Raw genomic sequence first — 17,417 nt, forward strand, 5'->3', positions numbered from 1 at the left:
TGATGTGGACTGGAATCTTGGGGAGCATACCCATCTCTTGCTGTGGGCATGCTGACAGTTGAGGTGGAAAGCCGGAGGGGACAGTAAAGACAGAAAGAGATCCAGCTAGATTAACCAGTGTGGGACACCTTAAACCCAGGGTTATGCTACATATTGGGTGTCATTTATATATCAAAATGTGAAAGCTATTGTTTTAAACTGGAGGCATTTCATTGCAAAGATGTCCAGAAACACATAAATTTGTACTTAATTCCTTCCACAGGATTTTTAAGTCATAGCATTCTTATTTATTCCCTTCCTGGTTGTTAACCAGAAAGCTCTCTTCAAACCAAGGCATTTAAAAGGAATCGTTTAGCTGCATTTGTTTTACTAACCTACCTAAATGTGATTGTATGTATGTATGTATGTATGTATGTATGTATGTATGTATGTATGCATGCATGTATGTGGTATATATTGTTAGACATGTAGGCTAGTGACATGTAGAAATATATTTACATGTAATGAGCATCCTTTTTCATTAACGACTTCATTGTATGCCTGTTGTGCAGGACAATCTTACACATACCATGTTAGAATAGTTTAACTACATTTGCAATGCTTTTGAAATGAATTAAAAGTAACTTTGACTAGCTAATGAACCGAAAAGCCTAATAATATAAGGTATTATCTATAATCTACAGACAAAGTGATTCTATATTTAATTCACCAAAAAAACTCATGATTATATGCCAATGCAAAACCACAGGGTATACTAAAATTGGAAACCAAAGAAGTGCTGTTGCAATCCATTCACATCCTTTTAAAATGTTGGGCTCATTGTGTGGAGAGTGAAATGTGTAATGATGGATCAATTAGCTAGATTATATGTAAAATAACAGGTTAAGATTTCCAAGGAGTCAGGTTCTGTAGTCAGACACATGAGCACAACAGTACAAATGAACACATAGAATTATTGGCAGATAATGAAAGAAAAACTATTGATGAAAGGGGAAATCTCACATTTAATTTATAAAAATTATCCATTGTGCTTTGTAATTTTTGGATTTAATTTTGGATTGGAAAAATAAGCAGCATGTGATGGTGGTAACTTAGAAGTTCTAATGCAACACTTTGACCTCTCTCTCTCCCTTAAAATCTGTTATTTATCGGCGTGATTGTTTCAGTAGAGTAAAAAAACTAGTGCTATTCACAGCAAATAATTGTAAAAATTACTGGCACAAATTTGAAAAATGTACAGACTTTGAAATGTCAGCAGGTCAAATGAATCCATTTGGTTCATTTAACTTCCATCTTAACACTTCCCCTGTTTATGGCCTAAACATTTCAGAAATAATTTTGCATGCTTGAATAATTCATTACATATGATGAATGAATAATAAATCATTATTTCAGATTTATAACAGTAATCTGTACTACTATGTCAATGTTAGGAACTATGAAAAGCTATGAAATGAAACTTTGAGACCAAAGGAGAAGAAAACCAAGGTAAAGATACTGTAGCTGATTAGGTTTTTGGGCTAGCAAAGCTTCATTAGCATGAAAAGACTGCTTCGTACTATGAACCTAATTCCTTATCAGGTTTGTAAAGCCAACATAAAATATACTCAGGTATATTACTTGGGCTTCCTTTGAATTGCAGCTATACAACAGAGACCAGCTTTCCTTAGACAGTGCAGCAAGTTGTGAGATTGAAGTTGCATTTGGGAGAAGCAACTACAATGGACAATTTTCTTTGTCCTTGGAAGATCTTCATGTGATTAAGGGTCCACTTTAATGGAGAATATCCACCAAGAGAAAACACTTACTCCGGCCTACACATTTTCATTCTCTGAGCATTAGGTTTTGAGAGTTCTCACATAATCTATGAAAAACTAACAGGATATAATATCTGGCAGTTACAAAACCAAAGGATAAATACACACCAAAAGAAGATGGGAAGGAAGTCAGCATTATTTCATAAATTTGGGATTTATGATAAATAGCTGTGTGTACACAATTTGTATACAAATTGTATACACACAGTTATTATAAATACTTCTTAAGTAAATCATACCATTTAGAAAACACCAAGTCTGATTTGGGGTTATATTGCTAGTAGCTTAAGAAGTGAGATATCCAACCAGGTAGCTGATATACTAGATGTATTACTCTAAGAATTTTTACACCTTTAACCTTTCTATCCCAGCTGATTCCCCCCTTTTAACTCATAATGGAAACATAATCCCCTTTTTTCAATCATAGTAAGAAGGCTTGTAATATTGCTATTGGACTCCCTTGGGTTTCACAGGCTTGAGAACCTATAGCTATAGAAGCGTTTAATTGTTGGAGAAGTTGATTTTTATTATGGACTCTGCCTTCAAACATGAGGTTGGTTTACATCAAAGAATCTGGAGACTAAATCGTATTAAGGGACCTAGTTATGTCTAGTTATCAAAGAGAAGGATCAGGGGGGACATGATAACTTTCTTGAGGGGCTGTCACAAAAAAGAGAGGATTGACTTGTTTTGAGTACATTGCATTTGATTAGTTAAACTGTGCTGGATACATCATCCATGTTCACCAAATTGTATCCATGTTGCAGAACAGAGGAGGTATCTCTGAAACAATCCAAAGTCAATTCCTTTGGGACTTTTTATACCAATTACACACAATAATATTTCTAGGAAAGTTCTGTACTGTTTGGTATATAGACAAAAATATAATGTAAATTCTTGCCAATTCATTTCTCTCTTTGTTTTTGCTTGTTCTCCCCCTTCCCCGCTCCCTCCCTCCCTTCTTTAGTCTGAGTGTATTTGCTCTAATCTGGATCTAACAATTGATTGGGAAGATGCTGAGGGCAAACTAAACTGGGAATTACTCACAATAACTTTCCAGCTGAACCAATCTGTCAATTTCTGCTTTCTGAAAGTAACTCCTGTTAATAAATTGAATGTTTTGAAATGGTGTCAAAATCAACAAATCAGCCCTTGGGACAAAGTGGCTTTTAAGCTCCTGTCAAGAGCGCATTGATTTCTCATTCTGCTTATACAAACAACATCATGTACCTTTTATCTAAAATGTATGGATGACAATGTGCCATTAATTCTGATGCCATCCTGAATGAAGAAGGAATTACTGGCAAGGCGGTTTAGAGAACATGCTAAACCATCCCTATAGAATAATGAACACATGATGTTACTATTGTATTATCTCATATTGATTCTCAGGAATGAAAAGATACTTTGACAATCAGCCTGTGCCATCCACACAGACCATGTGGCAAATAAAAGAGATGTACATTCTGTATATTATTATTCCAGAGAGAGTGCTGTGTTAACGTTAACTTATTAAATTTCAGAAATAACTCTCATGGTAGGAATTAAATGTATTTCAGACTGGCAGGTACAGCACAGCATAATGAATGTGCCTTGCATGTTTTTAGGGAATAGTAGTTCAGATCTGAATAGCTCTGCATACTTATGTTTGAGGCAGTGAACAAATCCAATTCAATCTAGCCTAATCCATCAATAATAAAATCTACAGTTATGTGTGTTCTGTGAACTAGAAAACCTGGAAATTATGTTTTTAAAGGAACCATTCCTTTTGTAAAAGCAACAATGTTGAGGTGCTTCAGCAACATAATAACCCTCCCTCTTCCAGTTTTGAACTGCCATTCTCTAATTTAAAATGAATGCGGCATCCTGAATATAAATTTATGGCCATCTCAATCCATCCAGAATATCATTCAACGCTGTGGATATTTCCATTTCCAGATATGTCATTTCTTGGTATATACAAGTCTCCATAAGGCATCATACAGAAAGCCAGAGTTTTACAGAACAATAAAAATTAGCATCTTCCACCTACTGCCCTATGATGACTGAAGGCTATTGCATTACATTTGGATGTGGCACTAAACTGCAGTTTATTTTAGATTTGCCAGGAAAAGATTGGAACTTATCCATTTATTTTCTAAACCAGTTTAGTGTAATGCCTACACCTGGACAAATCAATCATAACTGCTCTTCCCAGTTCTAACTCTATCCTTCTCCCTCCAGGACTAATTCTTCTTTTTCCACATGAAAAAGGAAACAATCAATATAGCAAGAAAGTCATCCTTTCTAAATTTCGAAGAATGGGCAGACCGCAGGTAAAAGCTGCAGTCCTGCTGAGAATCTTGATTTCCTTCAAAGGTGATATTGGACTCAGATGGATTTGAAGAAATCAGAATCCCAGGAAAGCAGACATTGAGAGAGGGTCTTTTTAACTTTTTAAGATCCCTCGCTATAAAACGTAAGACAATATATTGACAATCAAATGAGAAGGGAAGTGTTGAAAAAAAAAAGGGTTCAGAGGCCTAAATCTCAAAGCTTGAGGCCAAATCAAATAGTTTTTCTGATTTCCCTTCTGCTTTGCTCTGTGATTCAAACTAAAATAACCTCTCTTCTATTTAAAAAAATGTAGTCCACTGTCTTTGTTATTAACAGAATAGCAGAATTGGAAGGGCCCTTGGAGGTCTTCTAGTCCAATCCCTTACTCAAGTAGGAGAGTCTATACCATTTCAGGCAAATGGTTGTCTTAAAAACCTCTAGTGTTGGAACGCCCACAACCTCTGGAAACAAGCCATTCCATTAATAATTGTTCTAAGTATTAGGAAATTTATCCTTAGTTCTAGGTTGACTCTTTCCTTGATTAGTTTCCATCCATAGCTTCTTATTTTGCCTTAAGGTGCTTTGAAGAATAGGTTGTCCCCCCTCTTCTTTATGACAGCTCCTTAGATATTGGAAGAATTCTATCATGATACCCCTTCTTTTCATTAAAGTAGACATGCCTAATTCCTGCAATCATTCTTCATATGTTTTAGCCTTCAGTCCTCTTATTGTCTTTGTTGCTCTTCTCTGTATCTAGAGACTCAAAATTCATATTGTGGCAACCAAAACTGGATGCAATATTTCAAGGGTGGTCTTATCATACTCGGAATATTATTTGTAAAGGAGAACATCATGGCATTCTTCAAATTATCACAGGTAGATGCAATGTCCAGACACAACTTAAACAGCCACTCCAAAAATATTTTCACTATAATTACCATTCTATTCTTTTATATGATCTAAGGGCCTGAATAGTCCACTTATTTCTAAAACTTTTAGAACAACTTAGGGTGTTTCATTTCTGCTTTGACTATTTCAAGATATTCTTGGTTCATACTTCTCACATTCCATGTTCCAAGTTTTATATATCCTTGTTAAAAATCAGATCATTGTATCAATAATCAATGACTAGTTTTCATTGTGATTTGGTCTGACCATATAAGTACTTCCAGATTTATTTGTGAGAACACAGAATTTCTTTCCAGTAGCTCAAGTACTTTTAAATGATGTGTGTGTGTATCTTGTTATGATACCCAAACTTGCCTGAATATCTACAGCAAGCACATACTATTTTCTTGCTAATAGAATGGAAATGATTTGCCTTCCAGGAGATGGCCTTTATAATGTCACAGATAGGATCAATATTTCCAAAGATTTGCAGGAATCATCTTTGCTAGTAAAACTGAAAGAAGAGATAAAGTGAAGAATAATGGAAAATGGGTTGAGGACAAGTGGGAGTTTACAGACATAATAAGGGTTGGCAACTCATCTAGGAAGAGCAACTCCAGAATCAAACCACAACATACTTCTTTCCAGCTTCATACTGAATGTAATTTTTGTATAATGTGACAAAGCTTTAAGCACTGTGGTAGGCTTTGACTCCATCACAAGACACCTCAATCATCTTCTTTTGACAATCCCATAATGCCTTGCGGGGTGGAGCCTGGGCAACTGAATGGATCTGAGAGTTATTGACTGGATGCCTTCCTATCGTCAATGCAGAGTTATATATACTCACAGCCTCCTGATTGTGAGACGAGAGCTCCACTCTAGGCCACCCCACCACTCTATCACAAGACACATCAATGCTGTTGTAAATTCTTACCCAGATACAAAACCCATTGTCACATTTGTGCTTTTACACTGTTGATGCCTAAGGTATTATTACCTTATATTTTATCTTGGAAAACAATATAAGCACTAGAGAGCAAGTGCTAATGTGTTAGTTCTCAAAGTGATGGCGAATCTATATATTAAAAACATCTCATGAACATACCTCTTGAATCTTGAGACAAGATACAATATGTGCACAAACATCTGGACGATGGAGGAGGGAAAATGAAGAAACATGGGCCACAATGACATGACATAAACTCTGACTGTTATGTTTGTGTGCATGATATTGAGGTGCAAGTACAATGGGGCAGAGTTTATATCACAATGTCCTGATGCAGGTTTTGTCCTTTCAGCACTATCATGCATACCTCTGAATGTTTCTATTTCAATCAAACAAGCAAATGTTCTTAAAACAATGGAAGAGTATATAGTTTGCACATGAGTTTCCAAATCCTAGCTACAGTTACATATTTCATTGAGAAGTCTTCCTTGTGCCTTTAAAATCACCATCTACAGTCAATAATTTGGAAATCAGAGAAGCATTCTTTTTCTGAGTTGCAACCCTTGGCACTTAAGTGGTGTGCTGAGTGCTGCAATTAGAAAAGTAGTGGCCCAGGCACTAATTTATAGCCTATATTGAAGCTAAATTTATTTCATATATATTTAAACTCAATTAAAAGTCAGTGTAATTGATATAATTACTCTCCATCTAATGTGCCACACTGACACATCACAAGTTACCATTTGAAAACAAATTTGGGAGTCCAGAGAGGGTTTTAGTCAAGCCAAATCTAGATAAAACACACATTTAGGTTTGGATATGAACATCCAAAAGTTTGTTTAATTCAGCATAGAATTAAATGCTTGCAAGCATTCTGAAAACAAACATTTAAAGCAAAATCCTACCTAGGTCAGCTGCCTCTCTCCATCACCAAACATATTATTCTCCTAATCATGCTGCTTTTGACACTGGTGATCATATACAAAAGAATAGTGAGATGAACTAAAAAGTCTTAAAATAGTTTGTCCAGTAACTGAGATTGGTGTAGATCCTACATTTATTTTTTTGAAGGTAAAACTAAAGGTTTCCCCTTTCCAGTTGTGTTTGACTCTAGGAGGTGGTGCTCAGCTCTATTTCCTAGCCAATGGAGCCAGCGTTGTCCAAAGTTACTTCAAATTTACTAGAAGAAAGTTAACCTGCTTTATTTAGGATTTCTCTATTTAACCTGCTTCAAAATGACGGCAGGGCAGCACTATCCAAGAAGCATCACCATATTCTTACCGAGGAGCATGAAAAAAATCATGATAAAGTTATGCTATTCATGGAGAGCATTAACATACCTCCAAAAGTTAAGATTGGCATTTTCAATATAAGGGAAGATATCAGTAAAAGAGAGATCAAGTCTTCTGGCTTAATTGTCAATCTGGCTGGTAATCAAGGTATGAAATGAGAAGATAGATGTGCACCTCAACCTTTGCAATATTGTGTTTGAGGGAAATATTATGAAGATTCAGCTGGAAGTACCAAAAACAAACAGAGATGATTTGATCAATTTGATCAATATGGAGCCAATAACTCAATCAAAATGTGTTTTTTTTTTCTTTAGTAGAAACTGCTAGGTTCAATAGGAACCACTAACATATAGCCAGAAATAAAGAAATTTCCCAAAGGCAGTGTCGTGTGTTTGGAATTTCAGATCACAGCAAGATATCCTTAATGTTTTCTGAATAGCAAAGAAAGCAGTAGAACATGTTTATATTATAAGCCTTTGGCCATGTGGGCCCTGAAACACCTTTATGTGCCGACTGGAAGCTTTCTATAGATCAAAGTTTTTTCTCCACTTCTACTTGTGTATGATATGTAATGTTAAGAAATAAAATATAATGCTGTGGCTTATAGGTCCTTAGTCTTAGTTCATGCAAGAGTTGTGGAACTTCTTCCTGGAAACTTTTTTCTGGGAATAATTCTATTTGAATCCATCATACATTTCCATTTTTGGAATGTAAATATCACCATTTGCTGATAAATCTTGATGAAAGTTTTAAATCACATTGCACTATAAAGAAAAACTCTCTTTTGAACATTTTTGCCCGCACAAATATAGACCTTTCTAAATAAACAGCTGGAACACTTTTTAAAAGGACAACGGCCACTGAAAAAGCATGCACATTTCAAAAGCTTTGAAGGCTGTATAATGAAAAACGTATTAGTCCAAATACCTCTGCCCTTTTGAGGACAATGGGCCTATTTTGAATTTTGAACATGTATGTATTGTCATAAAAAAGGAGGATCCATTGTGGCCACACACAGTATAATACTAGAACGTAAATGCCTATCTTTAAAAATGCCATCTATATGGAGACTAGAGGTATTGCTTGAAATATAGATTATAACCTATAAAGCTGGCATTTTGCTTCATATCATGCTAGTTTCCTATTCATTCACAAAACTCTTTAAAAAACTAGTAGTAGGCCAGGAGTTTGAGGGATATCTTCAACTTCATTGTCATCATTCCTGGTCCCAATATTGGCATCTTGAAGCCCCAAGGCCATAACAAATTACATGTGTAGCTAAGCTAATGTACTAATCACTAGTATTTTTCATATTTAATTTTGTCATGTTTGAGCTTAAAGAGTCCTTCTGACAATTTCCTGATTAGCAATTCAATTGCTTCAAATGTTTTTGAGGACATTTATACATTCACATTCAAAATAATAGTGTGGAGTTGTACTTTGACATAGTTCAGTTATACTCGCATGGTGAATAACTTCTAAAGCAATTAAACATCACTTTACACAAACACATTACTTTCCATGGAGTTATAAAATTCTATTGCTTCTGATTTCCTGGCAGCCATTTTGCTTTAAGACTGAAGGCTGCCCAGAACTGCTAATCAGGAAGTTGGCTGATGAATCCCTGGGAGGAATCTGAGTTTGAAATGGGCTCAGAGCCATCACTAGTCAGGTTTTTCAGGTGCATTTTTCTTTCACCAGAAGTAGACATACAACAACTATAGTCAGTCATGGGAATGCTGATACCAATATAATCTAGGACTAATTCCATTTGCAGAAGAATCTCCATAGAAATTCAGAAAAACATTTTAACATGTATTATTTTGTGCTCCAGGAAGAAGAAAAAATATCTGGGTCTGTAATTAAGACTGCTCATACTAGAAAATTATAACTTCCATGACATTTCCAAATCCTTCAATTATTCATTTGCATTTTACTTTTATTCTTTCTTTTTATACTTGTTTATATTTCTATTAATATTTAATAAACATTTTTAAAAAAGATTGCTAATACCCCTGATAAATACTCTTTCATGATTAAGTTCACTGGATAACTTTGGGATCTAGCCTACTACACAGAGATAAAATGAGAATAAAAGAACTGTTTATTTCAGCATATGATCCTTAAGAAAAAAAAATGTAAATATAAATAAAAACATAAATGATATTTGAAGTTTAAAGAAGGAATTCAGATAATTTTAGATTCCTAAAACAACAGGAGCCTACATATTTAACAGCAGTTCTAGTACTTGAGAAAGATGATCTTCTGATACAATTTATTTAAATTTCCCAAACGCTGGACAAACCACCATACTGCTGCTGCCCAATAAGAAATTGCTAAGACCACAATGAACCATGGTATGAAAGTGAAATCACAGAACTTTACCTGGAGATTCACAGTTCTGAAGTTCTTCATAGCACTATCATAGAGAAATGTGTCTTTTTACCTGATTTTGCTGTGCTAGGAAGTATAGGATGTAACATTTACTAAACTCCTTCAGTCTGGCAACACAAAATCCACCATTATTTAGACATTATAAATCTTAGAAAATGAAGTCTCATTGATCTAGTGATTCTGAAGAATTCACGAACCATAAATAAATGGAAATAATGCAGCTATAACTTGCAGTAGAAGTTTAACCTTAAATTCCTTGCTCTATGGTTAACTGCAGGTGGGTGGATGGGAAATAAAGGTATAGCAATGACACGTGCAAAATAAATGTAAATAAATTTCTCAGGGTTTTGAGCTCCTAATTACCTACTTGGATTTCATTATTTATCGAATATTGACAACAATCAACTTCCAATGTTGCTTACTCCAACTGAGCTTATAGTTGGGCAACAGTTTTTGAAAGAACATATGGTGCGGTAACACAACACATTTGCAAATCAGATTAGGTATTTGGAAAAATGCCATTCTCTATTTTATTTTTATTTTTAAAAATCATTTGCAAACCAGCCTTGCCTTATACTTTGGGCTGGCAGGTCATAGTCAGAGAACAAGTGTTAAGCACTACTTTATTTGTACAGTATACTTTATCCTGCCTCTGAGACCTGCCCCTTGTAAAATCACTTACTAGTAATAAAGGTTGTTCAAGCACTAGCTTATCTAAATATACAAAAGCCACAAGTAATATAAAACTGGGGAAATCAAGCCAAGTTTGATATTGTTGGAATTCAAAGTCATGCATAAATCATGTACTCGGGAAAGATGAATGCAAGCAAATTCATTTTTATAGCTTTTTAAAAGGCTTGCAGAGAGACTGTTTTGCGATTCCAAGTCTACCACTGAGAAAACTTCTGTTTCATTACATAGTTGTGCTAATTGGTGAGCCTATGACCAAGGATCCTGATGGTGATCTGAAGCATATAGGCAGAAACGTATGGGTGAAGTGAGTTCCTCAGGGTCTTTGGGAATAGATTTAGATCATTCAAGATTTTAAGGACTATAGCAGAAATTCACTTGAGGCAATAAAGTTGTTGATGTTTTGGGGGGTTGCTGGTCCCCTTGTCTTCATTTTATTGCACCAATATCTGGGAAAATATGGAAGGTTTTTTGTTTTGCTATGGAAATATAGGAATGGATCCAATCTGAGTCAGTCACTGGGACCAGAGTTTTTATCTTCCGAGCATTTGGACACATGCTGGAGCCCATCCTCAGGGTACTTCTCTGTAGAGTCTGCACGAGTATGAAAGCTCAGAAGATAAAATCTCTGGTCATGTGGACTGACCCAGATTGGATCCTGCAGCATTACTTAGTACACATATATTCACCTTCATTTGTGACAGGAATAGATGAACAGTAGGAAGATGTGGAACAACAGACCTCGAATGGTACCCTCTAGATGTGTTGACTTCAATAAAGGATAATCTAACAGGGCATTATGGAAGATGACTATATCAAGAAAACATGACCTTGGGGAATGATGAGCAGAAAAGAGTATATCACTTCATATCAGGGCTTGCTTGTTTCTTTCTTTATTGCTTCTTTTTAAAAAAACTATTTTTTTTGGCTGACATAATGAGAAAACTAAAGCTAGGGTTTTTTTTGTGCAAGTTTGCTATTATAGCCTTTCAAAATATAATTATTCACCAGTATTAGAAAATAATAAATGTTGTGAGGTTTCTGCAATTATAATTTTTGCTTAATTTCTAATTTATATTAGAATTTATTGTCTGGTTGTATGCTATCCTTTAAATCATAAAGCAAAATAAGTAATAAAATGTACAAGCCTGCAAAGTTTACGGGATAGAATTATTGTATATGGATAATAGATATTCTAGACTATGGATTAATGGGATATGCAAATTTCACTTGGTGACAGCTACATAGAAGAGCAATGTAACTTGCCAATTTGGTTATGGCTCAACTACGGCTAATAGATTTTTAACTAGCCATTAAAATTCAATATCTCTCTCTGTCATCTACCTACCTAATTCCCCACTACCAGTCTGACACATGACCTGTGTCAAGGAAGGCAGTTGTGCTCACAAGTAGCTACTAAATTACATAAGGAACTTCAAAGGGATTCACAAGTGGTTGGATACATTTTAATAAAGAGGATTGTGACTGAACCATAGCTGTGCAAATACTATTGAATATCCACTATTTCAAAATTGTCTTCTCCAGACACTTGGCTTCCCAATTCTTGAAATTATATTTGGAACATTTCTAGAGGATACATTTACAGGGATAAAGAAATATACTCCACGCGAGAATGTTCTGAAACAGCAGATGACAAGGGAATGATCTGTACTGTATAGTTGGATCATTTTACAAAAGTTAATAGTGATAACGTCACATGCATAACACCAGTAGCAATAGGTTCCATAAAGCCAGAATAATTTATCTTTCTGAAAACAGAAAATATTTATTCTGTAGGTACTCAGATAACGTTCAAAATCAAACAGCCATGGATGCCATTTCTGTACTTCCTTATTGGATCTAACATGTAACTCCACAGTCTGAGAAGAAAACCATGCTTTAAGTCTAAGTAAATAGCTAGTATGGATGACTTTTAAATCTTACTTTCATTGAGCACATTGAACATCTTAATATTCTGGGAGTTATAATTCAGCAACATCTGGAGTGCCAATTTTTCCTCCACTTCTGACTTACAAGATACACACAGAATTAAGCTCCATTGATTTATTATGGAACTAGCCTGCTTGTAAACCTGATAAGGATTGTAGCCCTAGAATAAATTGAATACATAATCATACAGCAAAATAAAACAAAACAGACACTCATAGTTTAAAATGTGAATGGCACCATTATTGTGTAGTTCACCCGACAAATGTGATAAAATTATATAAAGCTGCTAATTCTTGAACTTGAATGAAAGGTGCAGTCCCAATGTTTATCATTTCCTATATTAAATTTAATATCTAGGCTGGAACTGTGTGTAAAAAATAACTGACTCCATAAGTTGATAGAAGTTGCTTTGTCATTTTGACAACTTATACTACATGGATAACGTTCTTTTTCTGTGTGCTGCATTTTAAAGATAATTATGTAATCTGTGCAAATAGTTAAGAATCTAAGCTAAACATTGTAACTTCTGAAGTACAGAATTATTTTAAACATGTTAAGTATTTAAGTATTTTTCCAAATTGTGTCAATCTGTTTCAAGTGCACAACTGTATTAAAAATAAAATAAAATTCCTCACTATAATTACTTATTTTCCTGACCATTTTAAATATTTGGTAGATCCTCTGTTTGCAAAATATGTTCAATTCTAAGAAATAATTGCTCTTAAGAATGAATAATCACAAAAAAATTGTTGGTTATAGATTTGACATGTCCCTAGTTTTATTATTGTTGAGCTAGAATAGCCTACCTGAAACCACAGCCTTCCAGATGAGCTAGAACCAATATTCAGACCTTCAGGCCACAATGACTACTAGACATATATAGAAGGCTTCAGTTTAGCATGATATATACATCATCATATAGCCGATTGGCATGCAAGAACTCCCAGTATTGCCAGCTGAGAGGTTTGGGGATTACAGGAACAATCCTAAACTTTCAAGTCAGGAATGGACAACAGTGATTATAGTTGCATCTATTGAGCTGTAATAATCTGTTTACTACTGAGAGGTGTAATTTGATTTGCTTCATTGTAACTGTGTCAGAAAACTCTTCAAAACCTGGCCGGTGAATATAGTTTTTTTGTGTTTACTTTGAAGGTCCATTTCAAATCAGCTGCTGGCAACAATTTAATAGAACAATCAGCTCCTAAACCATTTTCAAAAGTTAGACTCAGTATGAAATGAAACCATTTTGTAGCCTGGAGTTTCAAGTAATATCAATTTGTCAGTATCTATTATTTAGAATAGCCCAAAGATGTTCTTCAAGAGGCAACTGGACTTTCTGGTTTTTCATTGAAGATGTTTCCCTTCTCATCCAAGAAGCTTCTTCAGTTCTGACTGGATGGTGGGGAATGGAAGGATTTATACTCCTTGAAGACAGATGGTCATTTGTCTGGTCAGGTGTCTGCAAGGAGTATAAATTCTTCCATTCCTCACTATCCGGTCAGAGCTAAAGAAGCTTGTTGGATGGGAAATGAAACATCTTCAAAGAAAACCCAGAAAGTCCAATTGCCTCTTAAAAAAGCACCTTTGGGACAACCATTAACTGGATGTCGGAGAATCTCCATGGCCATTTAACTATTTAGAATACTTTCTAAATATTTGCAAATTGAGAACTTTTTTTTTTTTTTTTACAATTTAGAGGGCTTTACACATTCACATGTAATTTGGTTTCTGTATTGGCAAAGGTTTGCAAACACTAATTGCAACATATTTTGTTCTGCTTCCATTAATCCAGTCTTGGGACGAAACAACATGGTTAGGGAAGAAAAATGGAGAAAGAACTCATATTATAAAAAATCCCAGATGATGGTAAGTGAAAACAAATGTAACTCTTAAACTAAAAAATGAATATATATCCAGGTACCAAAGAGCAAAATTTAATGAAAGCCAAAACTGTTAAATATGGATTCTTGTTGAGAAAATGTCAATGTCTTTAAGGGTTCCCCAATCCCCATTATTCTATATTTAAGAAAAGTGTAGTAAAAATACATATTACAAGTTAACATTTCCCCAACTTCTTCAACATTACTCTTTCTTTCCTCCCACCCTTTCATTGATCAAAAAACATTTTAAAGATGAGTCCTATTATCCATGTCCTATTATCACAGTCTTTGTCCTTCTACACATTCATTTAACTGGCTGGTACAATTGTTAGGCATGCCACTGATACTTTCTGCTTCAAATACTTTGCATTTCTTTAAATTTCATGGGGCTTTTTGTTTTTTGTTTTTGGACCACACAAAAAGAAATTCTTGCACTCTGCTTAAATTGGGTTTGAAGGTAGAAGATAGTTGCAGGAACTTTTAAAGTTCTTGAGACTACCAGAAATATCAGATTGTCCTTGACACTCAAAAGTTCTCTTAACAAAAAAGCAGGTTCGGTTTAGTGAATTTGGTGCACCATAAATACATACACAGAATTAAACTCAAAATATAATCAAAAGCAGACATAAAATAATAACAATAATAATACACCAAGAACAAGACCTTGAAGAGTTAATATCAGATGCTGAGATCTGAGTCTTGACAGATAGCTGGATGAAGTGATGGAGACAAAAGCTTTTCAGTGGCACTGACAGAAAGAAATAGCTATTAGGCATGCTGTGCCCTCATAAGGGGATCTGCATTTTCCATATTGCCAGTCTTATGAAAGTGCCATCTTAAGAGGAATGGAGGAAGTGGGTGGAACAACACAGTGTTGAATGGTAAAATCAGTTCCTAGAAATCAGACTTCAGTGGCTGCTTACACTTTATAAGCATATGTGATATATGAATGTTTTAGAGCCAGTTGTTAGTCACACTTGTGAAAAACAAAACTCATGTCATATCAAACCCCATCACGAAGTCATTTTAGTCTATAGCCTGTGTTGAAGCCTTAACCATCTTTCCTCCATTCTATGCAAGTCTTATGTTTTGCACATTGTTATCTGCAGGTCTTAGATATTACAAATCCCTGTGGAGTTTGCACTGGCACTTGGATAAAGGTTTAGCCCCTTGTAAAATCTGGTGTTATGATCCAGTCATGAACAAATGCATATATGAGGATGGGAAATGTAAGAAGAGCTGGGCCTCCTCTGGACTAGTGATGAAGTGGAAGGTACTCTTCTTTAACACAGTTCTCTTCAGTGGAAAGTGTTCTGCTGTGCTCAAGTAGTTTATTGTTCATTTTGGAGCTTTTATTTCATTGGGTGTGCTAGCATGCACATGACTGGGAGAAATACTGTTGACAAGTCCACTTTCTAGTGCTTTGGACATCTTTGTAAATTTCAGAATTTCATTGTAAGCTTGCGTTTTGGATCAAAGACAAAGTAGGAAGCTAGGTACCAGCCGGTATGTTTTGAGTGTTCCACTTTCATTCATGAAGATAGATGAGCTGGAAAACCAACCTGTTGGCTTTTCTGTAGATGTGGTTGCCGGTCAAGATTTGATTCCTGAATCTGATTTTAGTTGATTTTTTTTTAATGGAACCAACTGCAAATATTGAGGAAGGCTGAATCTAGGTGAATGCATTTCCTTGTTGGCATCATTCAATGAAATCTGGATTTATTCGCATGTCATAGTAAAGCTCAGTTACTCCATGGGATATTCTTTAGATGTATTCCAGAAAGATCAAAAAGCTGAATGTATTCAAAATAGTTTGGATATTTAACATTAATTGGCAATGCAGGATTCTCTACTGAAAAATTGCCACTGGAAGGAACATTTACAGAAGTGCAAGAATGAGAAAATGGCTGTTATTTGCCTATTCATTTTTGAGAAGGCAGACAAGGAAATGTGCTTATGTGTACACATGCACATGCATACAAACATGTGTGCACACACACAAATAAACACATTTTCCTGGTTTTCCTCATGTAAAGGAAATAGCCCTCACCTTAGGTGGCTGGCTGGTAACCTGTCGAAGTGATAGCCTATTAAATGCAAATTCCAAGAACACCAATTAATTATTGGCAATTAGTGCCAATATAGGTGGCGCTAACCTCTACATACTTGGGATCTTGCAAATTTGAATATGTAACAGAACTCTTTTTTTAAAAAAAACCACCTTCCTATTTCTTTCTCCAAGTTAGGCTTTTCCAAGGAACTCCTTCTCCCATTTGACAGGGAAATGAAGAACTCCTTCACTACTTCTACTCAGGCTCGTTGCAACAATTTTAACACATTTTGTTGCTCCAAGTGTCCTCCCCACTTTCACTGTTAGTAGTGTAGACATTTATGGTTTGCATCCCAAACTAAACCTGATTTAAAACTTTTGAGCAGGGCAGGGTTGATATTACCCTGACATCACGGGAATTAGTAATAAAAATATATATTGCACACACTAAGAACTTATTAACAACCAAGTTAAAAACAAAATGGCGCTGTCTTCCTCAGTGTTTCTGTAACCGTGTCTCAGGGATATCTCCAAATTATGTTCAGTCCAGTTGCCCTCTCCTTATTGCAGTACAGGATGTACTTTCTTCTGCCTGTGGATTTACTGCAAAATAAACAGACACATACAAACACACAAAGAAAACAAAGGAAATGGATCTGATTTCTTCTAGAAGATCCACTGCATTGTCCCTCTTCTTGAATGGTCTGCTTTGGCCCCTTGCTGGGGTAAGGGAGACCCTGGTCTCATCCAGAAGATCCATCAAGGGACAATTATAATCCCGTTGCTCCCAGGGCCATCCCAGAGTTGTGACCCATGCATGGAATCTCCTGCATGGTTTGGGGAAAATCGTGGCTCACCACCCGTCCATTTTCTCCACTGCTGGTTCCTGCTGCAGATGCTCTGGGGAGGGTTGATGTCCGTATGGCTTCATTGATTGATTGCTGTGGGATCAAACAAAAACCCTTTTTAAGAGAAACAAGGGGGGGTCTCCCCCTTGTCCTTGGTAATGGTTGGACAATAACAATATACATAATTTCTTTAATTCTTCCTCCAATACAGTTTTAAAACTTCTGTATTCAATTCATATGCTTCTAAAATACAGTTTATGTAACCCAGGAAATTCTCCTGACTGCTACTAACAGTCATATTTATCTCCAGCAATATCAGCAGGTCGTGAAGCTTTGTTTA

General features: G+C 35.5%; 1 protein-coding gene across 3 annotated transcripts in view; it reads right to left on the minus strand.

Annotated features, from left to right (window-relative positions):
• Positions 1–12,403: 12,403 nt before the first annotated feature.
• GRIA1 (glutamate ionotropic receptor AMPA type subunit 1) overlaps positions 12,404–17,417 on the minus strand; it is a 248,195-nt gene continuing 243,181 nt past the window's right edge. For 2 of the 3 annotated variants that reach the window (XM_026696642.2, XM_026696640.2), the window contains exon 16: positions 12,404–17,191. In XM_026696642.2, coding sequence (XP_026552427.1) covers positions 17,000–17,191 — 192 coding nt within the window. In that variant the 3' untranslated portion in view covers positions 12,404–16,999. The remainder of the gene's footprint in view (positions 17,192–17,417) is intronic. The other variant, XM_087924247.1, reaches the window with a different exon arrangement.

This window comes from Pseudonaja textilis, chromosome 2 (assembly GCF_049901715.1).
Source record: "Pseudonaja textilis isolate UNSWEBS1 chromosome 2, rPseTex1.2, whole genome shotgun sequence".
In the NCBI taxonomy this organism is placed as follows: Eukaryota; Metazoa; Chordata; class Lepidosauria; order Squamata; family Elapidae; genus Pseudonaja; species Pseudonaja textilis.